Consider the following 12,538-nt stretch of genomic DNA (forward strand, 5'->3'; position numbering starts at 1 on the left):
AGACAATTTTTTTTTCACGCGCTTATTGCCTTCGTGTTTAAAGCGTTACGGGTGTGTTTGTGTTACGGGGGTGTACAACATTTAACGTGTGTTTTAGGGTGGTTCTTAATTTTCAAAAGTCTGAAATACCTTGCTCCCACCCCTTCAAATGGTGATCCTGGATGAAAAACTTATTCTCTGAAATTTTCAGAAATATTGAATATAATTTAGAGGTAGCTCAAGAGCCCGCAATGTGGCGCGACTTAGCGAATTTTAGTTGTCGGACATTTTTGAGCAAGTTTACAAGGGTCTATTTTCAAAATAAAGTGTTTCTTGATACCCAGTCTTTGTAATTGCATTAACAAGAACTAGTTTAACATACAAATAGCAAAAGATGTCTTGTATTTACTTCCATTGTGATTATAAACCAGACCAAAAATGGCATTTCGTACCACGCAATGCTAAAATACTGTCCGTCAGCCTTTTTGGGCAATTTTGAGGGCCACTAGTTTTAAAAAAGAGAATATCATGATGCTCAAAACTTTATAATTGCATTAACATTAACTACTTAAACATATAAATAACAAAAAATATCTTGTATTGTCATTCATTATTGTTTTAAACTCAACCAAATATAGTACTTTGTGACATGAATACCCCAAAAATACTATATATCGGCCATTTTGGGCAATTTTACAATGGTCTATTTTCAAAACGCAGTGTCTCTTGGTACTGAATCTTTGTAATTGCATTAACAATAAGTAGTTTTACACATTATATAGCTCTAGATGTCTTGTTATTACTACCATTATTGTTTTAAGATAAACCAAATATGGTACTTTGTGCCATTTGACCCCGAAATAATGTGTGTCAGCTCAGTCAGCCATTTTGTGCAATTTTACAACACTTGGGTCTATTTTCAAAACACAGTGTCTCCTGATACTAAATCTTTGTATAATTACAGTAACTAGTTGAACACATATTATAGATGTCTTGTATTTACTTCCATTATTGTTTTCAAATGTGGTACATGTACTTTGTGACATTGCGTGTCAGTTGGCCATTTTGAGCAATTTTACATGGGCCTATTTTCAAAACAGAGTGTCTCTTGATATCAAATGTTTGTAATTGCATTGAGAGAAACAGTTCCACATATTTTTTAACAAAATATGCATTGTAAAGTTGTATTGACTGCCATTGCTGTTTTATTCTAATTCTAAATTTATTAATTGTTGTGGTCGTTGCAATAGATAGGTTGTATGTTTACAGGTAAGTTCTAGGCACTGGACAGGGGTCGAAATAAGCGATAGCCCGATAGCCATGGCTATTAGGTTTTCTGTCAGGCTATTGGGTTTTATCTCCATGTAGCCCGTCGGGCTATTGACACTCGCTGTCGTAAAGTTCCACAGGGGTTTTCATGCGCCCAGAAAAATGAAAACATGTGAAAGGAAAATAAAAGCTTCGATCTCCAATATTTACGGCCTGTCCAGAAATTATGTAACATAAAATGCAATGTAACATAAATGTTGAAGTGAAGTCACCGTAGCATTGTAACATAATTTAAAAATAGAAATAAAATACACACCGCCGGCATAATTACATGTACACAGATTGCGATATTGTCTAGAACCACTGCTGATAAGTTATTGCAGTACTGAATGATGACACGTACATGAGTTGGTAATTTCTAATTCTAGGGATCGGAAAGAAATGCTTTGTGGGTGGTGTGTAGAGATATGCCATCGGTGAAATACCACACAATGATCGGCCGTAGTTAAGAAAAAACTGACAAAAAGTTGCCCTTGAATTATGTTTTATTATAGTCATCATACTCCAGTAATTCAATAAATATCATAATATTTGGCCTAAACTTGAACTCATTTGCAATGAAATGTCATTTTTTATTGAGTAAAGCATGGGTTCCATGTGGTGCCAATGGTGTTGAATTCTGCACTTTGCTGAAGTTGAACTGCATTTTGTGGAATTCGGCGCACTTTTATGGCATAAAGCAACACTTTTATAGTAAGTAAACTGCTTGGGAACTTTCTTAAAAAGTGAGATAGTTGGTTACAGGCGAGAATCGTGGCGTGAAAAGCGAGATCACATTTTTTGCCGGGCTTTAACTAATAACATGATACCGGTAACACATCATCGTAACCCCGGATCGTAACCAAAATCACAAAATCTGATACTAATATATTAATTAAAATGGTACATTCAATACTTGACAGATTAGAGAACCCCTCATTTTAGGATTTGAGTGCATATTTTTAACACTTTCAGGGGGTTCAGGGGTTCTGAGAACCCCTGGTTTTAAAACCTAGTGTTACCCCTGATTATGGGGGGGTTACTCACTAATAACTGAATATTTGAACAAACGATTGGTTTGAATTGTGCGAAAACAATGTCTTTTTTCAGGGCTATTGAATTTCCTTCAGGGCTATCAGAAAAAATGGCTAGATAGCCCGGATGGCTATCAGGAAATGGTCCCTTATTTCTACCCCTGACTGGAGAGCTTTTTTATTGTCATTCCCCTCTTACCATGCTTACAAAGGTTATTACCCCTCATCACCGCGAGTTGCTTGAGCTCTCTATCACGTGCACCTTCCTTGGAGGCTTTCCCCCTCATGATACCCACTTCTTGAAACCGGGTCCCTTGAATCACGCACATTTGATGGCCAAGATCATTTTACTCCTCATTGGATGTTCCAAGGGCAAAAATTCAAACTGACACACTATGACATGAGGAGAAAGGCATTCAGGAGTTTTTCCTATTTTCTGTGGCTCTAAGCATGGTTCACTGCACCCCTAGCAGCCTGTGCTCCACATAATGATATCCAGCTAATTGCAGGCTTATGAAGACAACCATCATGTTTTTACAAACACATAGCACACAATCTGACATAATGAAGTCCAGCTGCAGTTCCTGCTTCAAGTTGTATCTGAGCATCGGCACCAGTTTGCTAGTCAACCCAGGAATAATAGACAATGGGATAGGCATCCTAGTCTGCTGCCCTCTTTCGAAATATGTATCCTAGGTCTCACAATAGGCGGATTAGCGGCCATTTTGTCTTCGACATGATTTTATTCACGTGTCCTTATATTTTAGTACACAAATATATAAGTTAACAGGTTTACTATTTTAAAATTATATTTTGAGTATATTCTGCAGTAAATAGATCAAATGACGGTGATTGTTCAGGTATTATATGCTTGATAAAATTAAACTGTTTGACCAGCTAGTATTCTCCTCCGCCGTCATTGTGATTCCAGACACTCCACGTACCGTGTTGCGAAGGTGGTGGAGACTAAAGCTGTATTGACGAACACGCATGCGTTAAAAAATATGTAGCCTAGGTCGAACAATAGCGTGACGTAGTTTCCGGCATTGTTCCTATGCACTTTCACCCTCCTGGTCAACCTTGGCAGATTCTTAGTTTAATGAAAGCAACTAAGGGGAATCTTTTGTTATAAATATGTTGAACAAGTTGCTGCTAATGCAATTACAAAGATTTATTATCAAGAGACACTCTGTTTTGAAAATAGGCCCCATTATGTAAAGCTCAAAATGGCTATTACTGACAAACAGTTTTTGGGCCATGGCACAAAGAATCATATTTGGTTGATCTTAAAACAATAATGGAAGTAAATACAAGACATCTAGTACTATAAAATGTGTTCAACTAGTTACTGTAAATGCAAATACAAAGATTTAGTATCAGGAGACACTGTGTTTTGAAAGTAGACCCTTGTAAAATTGCTCGAAATGGCCGATTGACACGCAGTATTTCGGGGTCAAATGGCACAATGTACCATATTTGGTTGATTTTAAAACAATAATAGAAGTAAAAACAAGGTATCTAATGCTATATATGTGTTAAACTACTTAATGTTAATGCAATTACAAAGATTCAGTGCCAAGAGACACTATGTTTTGAAAATAGACCCTTATAAAATTGCCCAAAATGGCCGATAAACAGTATTTTCGGGGTATTCATGTCACAAAATACTATATTTGGTTAAGTTTAAAACAATAATGAATGACAATACAAGATATTTTATGTTATTTATATGTTTAAGTAGTTAATGTTAATGCAATTACAAAGTTTTGAGCATCATGATATTCTCTTTTTTAAAACTAGTGGCCCTCATAATTGCTCAAAAAGGCTGACGAGCAGTATTTTAGCAGTGCGTGGCATGAAATGCCATTTTTGGTCTGGTTTATAATCACAATGGAAGTAAATACAAGACATCTTTTGCTATTGGTATGTTAAACTAGTTATTGTTAATGTAATTACAAAGACTGAGTATCAAGAAACACATGATTTTGAAAATAGACCCTTGCAAACTTGCTAAAAAATGTCCGGCGACTAAATTTCGGCCAAATCGCGGCCACATTGAGGGCTCTTGAGCTACCTCTAAATCATATTCAATATTTCTGAAAATTTCAGAGAATAAGTTTTTCATCCAGGATCACCATTTGAAGGGGTGGGAGCAAGGTATTTCAGACTTTTGAAAATTAAGAACCACCCTAGTGTGTTTATTGTTTTGTGACGTTTCTAGTGATAAATTTGAATTTAATTAGTTCCAAGACTTTAAACAAAACGTTGTAGTGCATTGGAAGTAAGAATTACTCGAGAAAAATCGCAGAAAGATGTCACATTCCAACACACGGACTTGGTGTCAGTGTTACGGTGTGGCCATTCTGAATTTTTCTCGGGCTATCCTTGACAAAAAACTTGGAAATTTCCATGCATAATTGTTTTTATAATGATCGAATAACTCATGCGATTCGACTCGCAGAATATTTCTGTGAAACATCATTTTAGTACGAAAGATCATCGCCGAATACGGACTAGTTGGTAACAGAAAACTTCATCCGTAACTGAAATTGGCATAACACAAATCTCATAGTTACGGCGTGTTCGATATGAGCTATTTTACAGTGGTTTTGTAGAGATAAATATTTGTATTTGTGTATCAATGCTTTCTCGTTCTATTTTTATTAATATTGAATGAAATGGGTAATGTATTTCTGTCTTACTGTTGGCCAAATGCCCAAGTTTCAACAAATACAGAGTTTATTTATCACGCCGTAACCTTGACCCCATATCGTTTTGGACTCGACCATTTGATAGCAGAGGGTGTGTTTGTTGTCAAAACATGGCGATAGGATGGGGAAATTGTTTTGCGTGCATAGAAACTGCACTTTTTTTACAAAGCATTGATAATTATTGATATTATTTATTTATTATATTTATTACTTATCATGTTTATGTTCAAATAAGAATATTTGCTTTTCTTTTAATCCAATTTGAACTTCTAACATTTTGTCCCCCCCTTTAGCTTCATGACAATTCAACTTTCCAAATCCATTAGTTTTCTTTGCATACCTGTTCAGTGTTCACCATGGTGGAAAGTTGCACTCTTTGTAGTAAACAACTGCACAATATTGTGCTACATTGATAGCTATTTAATTAATTAGACAAATATGATATATAATGCAACGAAAAAAACCACCCTGTTTTACTTTTATGGGAGGGCGGACCTTTCAACTTCAAGTAGGGTCGGTTGGGCAAAATTTGGGTTTTTTTTTCTTTGAAGCCAAAATTACAATACCTGCAGAAGGTATAAGTATAGTTTTAGGTGGATTTTATCTTTCCATGTTAATGATTATTTTGAAACAAGTGTTGAAATATTTCATACAAGTTATTATAGATAGGCCTAACCCAAATGTGGTGTTTTATTAGTATAATAAAGCAAACTGTTGTTTTTATTTAAGTTTCTACATCAACATTACAATGTTTAACAAGAAGCTACAAGATATGTCACTTGCAGAAAACAGCAAAATTAAGTTTATTAACCACCTGAATGATTCAGTTCTACTTTGAATAATATCTTGAGTAACATGATGCTGTAACATTTTAACTTCTCTAAATGTCTTTCAACTTTGATGCATCAAGCCAACCCTCACTAAATTTAAGGCTTGGTGTCAGTGTTACATGCGAAATGATAAGTAACCATACAATAGTTAAAATTATGTATAATGTTGCTCAGTCAGAAAATAGTCTTGTGAAAATAATTCCGCCCTGATGTGGTTACGCATTTCCTTGCATTCTGTGGTACTACATTGTACTTTAATGTCAGCGGTACCGGTACTACTTTGGTGTCAGCGTTACAGGTGTGATTAAAGATAACACAAGATGTAATAGCTTGGCTTGCTGAGAGGAACCATAGTCAAACTGAGCAAAATAACTACATTTATCAATGAGGAAAATAAATCTTTGAAGTATTCAACTATTCTGAAATTTAATCAAAGTTAAATAGTGCAATGTACATCGATCTGTAGAATAAATATTTGGAAACTAGAATAAATATTTGGAAACTTATATCATCCCCAGGTAGAAGTTCTGGCCACTTTGTTTGTATTTTACATTATTGAGCATGTTAACTAATATAATATTGTTTAGTTACACATTTCTCACATAATATTACTTAGTTTTGGACTTGCTATTATAATAGGTAGTGTAGATAGATAGCTTATGTAGTTCATGATGTCACTCTGTAACAGTGACACCAGTGTCAGCGTTACAGGTGTTAATGTTTTTAACATTGAGCATTGGATATATTTATGACATTGTAGTAGTATTTTTGAATCTTGCCAATCACTAATGAATGCATCCTTGATTATTAAACTTCTTTTCAAAGCAAGGATATATAATACTTTGGTATACATTACAGTAATTTTGAAACATAATTGCCCGAATCGGTCGTAATTTGACAAAATATTGGGACATTAAGTTCTCATTTTTCACAAGTATTGTCAAAGGATTAAGGATCTTTTTTTTTCCAAAGTAAAGATGTCGATAACATTTGTTAAAAACCAGCAAATCATTATCATACCTCAACTATACATTTGTTACAGCTCCAAGACAAATAAACAATTTGGTGTCATTGTTACAGGTGTTAATTTGTGTCTTATGTCTCACTTTATTGTGTTGCTGTCCAAATAGGGATTATGTTTCATTAAAGCGGATTATTTTTGTGTGAAATATGGGTCTCAGGGTGTAAAATAATGAAAACAAAATTCTCATTAACCCAATTTGAAAATTTGGTCCCAATGTCACACTCTGGCCTCCATATTTATATAAACACCCATATGGTAGTTTGTGCTGTGAGTATTAAAATATGGCCGGTCGTCAGCCATTTTCGAGCAACTATAAGGGGGCCCTATTTTCAAAATAGAGTGTCTCTTGATACCCAATCTTTGTAATTGCATTAACAGTAACTAGTTTAACATATGTATAACAAAAGATGTCTTGTATTCACTTCCATTGATTTTTTAAACTCAACTAAATATGGTAGTTTGTGCTGTGAGTACTCCTAAATATCAGTCAACAGCCATTTTCGAGCAACTTTTATAAGGGTTTATTTTCAAAATAGAGTGTCTCTTGATACTGAATCTTTGTAATTCCCCCGGGGTAATTCCATTAACAGCAAACAGTAAACATATCTAGATAGCAAAAGATGTCTTGTATTCACTTCCATTGTTGTTTTATTCTCAACCAGATATGGTAGTTTGTGCTGTGAGTATTAAAATATGGCGGTCGTCAGCCATTTTCGAGCAACTATAAGGGGGGCCTATTTTCAAAATAGAGTGTCTCTTGATACTCAATCTTTGTAATTGCATTTTAAACATCAAATAACTTAACATTATACAAAAGATAATGTCCTGTATTCACTTTCATTGTTGTTTTATTCTCAACCAGATATGGTAGTTCTTCAATCTCTTTGTAATAGGCATTAACAGCAACAAGACAGCCTGCAAATGTCTCTATATTAAAACATCTGCCAAGTAAAGTCTCCACCTGTGGTATCTTTCTAGAGCAGCCTTGGTTCTTCGATCCCATCGCTCCAGTGGCCACAAAATGTGAAATGGTAAAATCAATGCAAAGCGGGAGGGTGAGAATGAAACGCTCAAGCGCATCAAAGTTGCTGCACGGCTAATTTCAGATAGTCGACTGGAAGACTTTGTCACACAGAATACCAGTTAAGACTCTTGGAGAAGTTGGGTATTATCAGCTGACTTTATGGATCATGAACCAGAAACTTGGACCAGCCGTGATCATGGTGATGACTTTCTTGAGGGGGTGGAAATCATCAGTCTGACAGTCAGCACAGACTGTTATTTGGGTTAGAACAATGAATGTGAATACAGAACAGTTTTGTTATGTTAAACTAGTTCAGTTGCTTTTAATGCAATTGCAAAGATTGAGTATCAATGGATACTCTATTGGGAAAATCCCCCATAAATTGATGGCTGACGACCATTAGGGGTACTCACGGCACAAGTTGCCATATCTGGTTGAGTTTAAAACAACATTGGAAGTAAATACAAGACAGCCTTTGTTATAGATATGTTAAACTAGTTACTGTTAATACAATTACAAAGATTGAGTATCAAGAGACACCCTGTTGGGAAAATAGACCCCCTTGAAAATGGCTGATGACCAGTCCGTATTTAGGTTCTCACGGCACATAACTGCTATTTGGTTGCGTTTAAAACAACAATGCAAGTGATTACAAGACATTTTTTGTTATATACATATGTTTTAGTAGTTGGTGTTAATGCAATTACAAAGATTCAGTATCAAAAAACACTCTATTTTGAAAATAAACCCCTTATAAAAGTTGCTCGAAAATGGCTGTTGACCGGTATTTAGGAGTACTCACGGCACAAACTACCATAATTAGTTGAGTTTAAAAAATCAATGGAAGTGAATACAAGACATCTTTTGTTATACACATGTTAAACTAGTTACTGTTAATGCAATTACAAAGATTGGGTATCAAGAGACACTCTATTTTTTATATTAGACCCCTTACAAATGCTTGAAAATGGCAGAGGACCGGTATTTAGGAGTATTAGCATACACGAAGTCCCATATCTAGTCGAGTTTAAAACAACAATGGAAGTAAATACAAGGCACCTTTTGTTATATACATGTTAAACTAGTTACTGTTAATGCATTTAGAAAGATTGAATATCAAGAGACACTCTATTTTGAAAATATACTCCCTAAAATTGCTCAAAAATGTCCGATGACCAATAATCACGACAGGGGTCACCATATTGGAGGCTCTTGGGCTACCAGTAAATATTGTCCGATCTTCCTGAAAATTTTACAGAATAAGTTTTTCATCCAACTGAACCATTCTAAGGGGTAGGAGCATGGAATTTCAGACTTTTGTAAAATAAGAACCACCCTAGAGCGCATACTGCCAGGCATTGACGTCAGATGTTAACTCATCTATATAGTCATTCTATATATTGTACAATGTACACATATGGTCATGTGTTTTATACTCGCCTCCTTTTGCGTTACATGGCGATTTTGGTTTTCACGCCATGAATATTGCTTTCATTATTCATATTTCTGAAGTATACCCCCTAGCATAGTAAAAGTATACATTTTCTTGTAGGAAATTTCTCAGGGAATTCAAATATGAACTCAAAATGAACACCAGGTATAAGGTGCTTAAGTTACATACATAAAAGTGGGTAACATTTTGTGTTTCAAGGTATACAAGGTTTTCATGTCTTGTATTTTTCTGTGGTGACCCTACATCAGTTGTAATGCTATTTTCTTGCAGTCCAGGGGTGGACCCTTACAGCAAAATACAATTGTTTGAGGTTTATGATTTTAAAAATTTAAATCTGAGCAATCAAAATTTGTTGAAAAATGAACTAGAATTTTGCTTAATATAAATGAACTACTATGTACTGATACTTATTTAGATTACATCCTATACCAATTTGATTAGCATATTTGAATTCTCTGGTTCAACAGCTTTAAAAAAATGTATACTTTTGCTACCCTAGGATGAATACCTCTTAAGATATGTGGCAATTTATCTGAGCTTATATGTCGCCGTTATCAAAATGTTAGTGTTTTACAAAATTGTGTGTAAAAGATAGGAGACAAGCATGAGATCATGCGATGCATCTTGAATTAAAGTCCTTTAATCTGACCTAAAGTAAGGCTAAAACAGTGAATCTTGAAGAAGAGTAATCTAAGCTTATTTTTATACCCAAAAAGAGGTAATGCACCACAAATTAATATCAAAAAATTTCAAATTTCATATTTGAGGGTTTAAAATAAAATTTCCCTATTGAGTTTGTACAGGCGGCGCCGCTTCCTGTGGCGCCGCTTCCTGCACCACCCTTGGTCTTCAAACTTCAAATAGCTATATCTCCACTTCAGTATAAGCTAGACCAATGCCACTTTGCAGGCATGTGGCATATTAATACAGCTTTAAAATGATACCAAATATGTTGGAATAGCTTTTGTAGTTTTTTAAAAAAGAAAGAATTACAACAGCTTGATACCAAAAAGCGTAACAGCACCACCCTTTCTGGGAGGCGAGCTCAAAACGCGCGACCATCTAGAAATATGACACCTGGCTGTTATTACAGATGGAGCTTGCTTGCACTAAACATTTGGAGGAATGAACATGTGTCTAAATATGATACCTGGCAGCAGGTGGAGCCTTCTTACACTAACACAAACACAGGACTGAATAGAGGCATACATGTACGGACAGGGTTATAGTTAGCCCAAGTTGAGTGCCGGCGAATTTTACTATCCAATTAGAGCACTGGCTTGGGGCACAATCTCTTTAGCGAACATGAGGGATCAGGGAATATGCTAGGAGGTATACCCTCAAAATTTCTTTTTGGGGGGGGGGAGAAAATATTTTTCAAAAAATTAAACGTTTTTTTCAGTGCCGGTCTGCGCCGGTCTGTGCCGGTTGGCGTGGCTATAACCATGTGTACGGAGCTCTTTTATGGGATGCAGCTTCAGACCTTACCGTTTGAAGGAAGAAGGAAAAAAGAAATTTGAAATCATTTGGAAGTGCTCATTAGTTACCAGCAAGTGGCAACAGAATGAACAATGGGCATCAAGACTCCAGTACGTTAGTGTTTGTGAGTTTGAGTCCCTAGGGTAGTCTTTGTTTGTTCTCATGGAATAATTGAGCTCAACTGAAATTTCCTTTAAAAAGGAACTAACTTCGTCATTGTCTCGATTACCTGTATGAGAACTCTGGGAGCTGATCCTGGCTACAATGGTGTATTGTGGTATGAATAGGGCACACATTTCTTTGCTGTAAGTCCCTGATAGTTGCCAAATGGTTTTCTATGGTGTGTTTGGAGCTATAGTGGTCAGCGAAAGTGAGCTAAGGCTTGTGGGTTTATGCCTGTGCATAGCAGACCTACAGTTAGTCTACCATGAAGTACAGATGCGGATGCACACATTGTACCGACTTTGAAGGCTTGCATACCTGCAGCATAGACGCAGCACTTTGCACTGTTTACGGGCTGTATACACGCGCGTTGGTATTTTGTACTTTAGAGTGGACAAACTGTAGGGCCTTTTTTTGCTTATATTATTGATAAAACTAATAAAAAGTTTCAATATGTTCACATTTTCTTTGTTAGAATCACCTGCATACGACCACCTACCCAGCTAGTCCTCTTAGTTGGTTAGCAGTATTGACGTTAGTGACAGGCTGTCTATTAGGAGGTATGGGGCTGGCTGTATCACTGGTGCAGAAAACAGAAGACAATCTATTGCCATCGTAAGTGAACAACATTTTCATCTGTGTACACCCATTCAATGTGATTTTTAATGTCTTGTTAATAGAGCCTTTTCAAGGGAAATAGCTTTGTAAAACCAGTGTGCGCATGCGCAGTTCCCCTTTCTCGAGCTGGTTGCTATGCACGCGCTTGTGCGAAGGGGACAATGTTCCCGGATGTCCGACCGAGTGAATACTGTGCGAGTACCATGCTTGTTCATCTCCATGCATATTAATTGCCTACAATGCACTCTGTTCTGAGATAAATTAAAAAGTTTTTTTCAAAAAAAGTTTGTCAATGTTGTCCACTTAAGGGTTGTGTAAAGCTATATCAGGTGGGTAGGGGTAAAAATAAGATTATTGCCATTTTGACCAAAACACGTACGCATTTATGATTTGCCAAACAGAAACTAACAGAATAACACCTAAAAGTATAATTTTTTGATCATTTTGCATAAATCGACTTTCCACGATTTACAAAATGTTTGTACCGGTGTGCCTGTTGTCAAGTCGATGACAGACACGCGTACCAACCTTGAATAATTATACTGAATTGTGATGTAACATTCCGCACAGAGGGTATTCAATACGGGCGTGACAGAGCCATTATCATTCAAATAAAAGTCTGGCCTCCATAAGGTAACAATAAAACAGGTAATAGGTATGACTGGTCGTGGAATCGATCTAGAAACCTGTCTCGCTGTCATCTTAAGCTACAGGGTGTCACTTACATTTATTATGGAGTGCAGAATTAACCATCCATTTGTTGCCGAAATGAGTAACATGTAATTGTGGACATAGCTTGTTCTTGCTCTGAGCCCTCGTAATATTGAAAATACATGAAAAAGGTCACTTAATCCAATATCAAGAATTATTCAGTGTTTCAAGCTCTACATCTGTGCCAAATTTGGTGTATCTCCTA

The 12,538-nt window shown here is 36.1% G+C and overlaps 1 protein-coding gene across 2 annotated transcripts in view; it reads left to right on the forward strand.

Annotated features, from left to right (window-relative positions):
* The window catches only part of LOC140139911 (carnitine O-palmitoyltransferase 1, liver isoform-like), a 62,947-nt gene that overhangs the window by 21,026 nt on the left and 29,383 nt on the right, over window positions 1-12,538 (forward strand). For both annotated transcript variants that reach the window (XM_072161684.1, XM_072161685.1), the window contains exon 3: window positions 11,480-11,619. In XM_072161684.1, the coding sequence (XP_072017785.1) occupies window positions 11,480-11,619 (140 nt within the window). The remainder of the gene's footprint in view (window positions 1-11,479; window positions 11,620-12,538) is intronic.

This window comes from Amphiura filiformis, chromosome 18, assembly GCF_039555335.1.
Source record: "Amphiura filiformis chromosome 18, Afil_fr2py, whole genome shotgun sequence".
Taxonomy (NCBI): Eukaryota; Metazoa; Echinodermata; class Ophiuroidea; order Amphilepidida; family Amphiuridae; genus Amphiura; species Amphiura filiformis.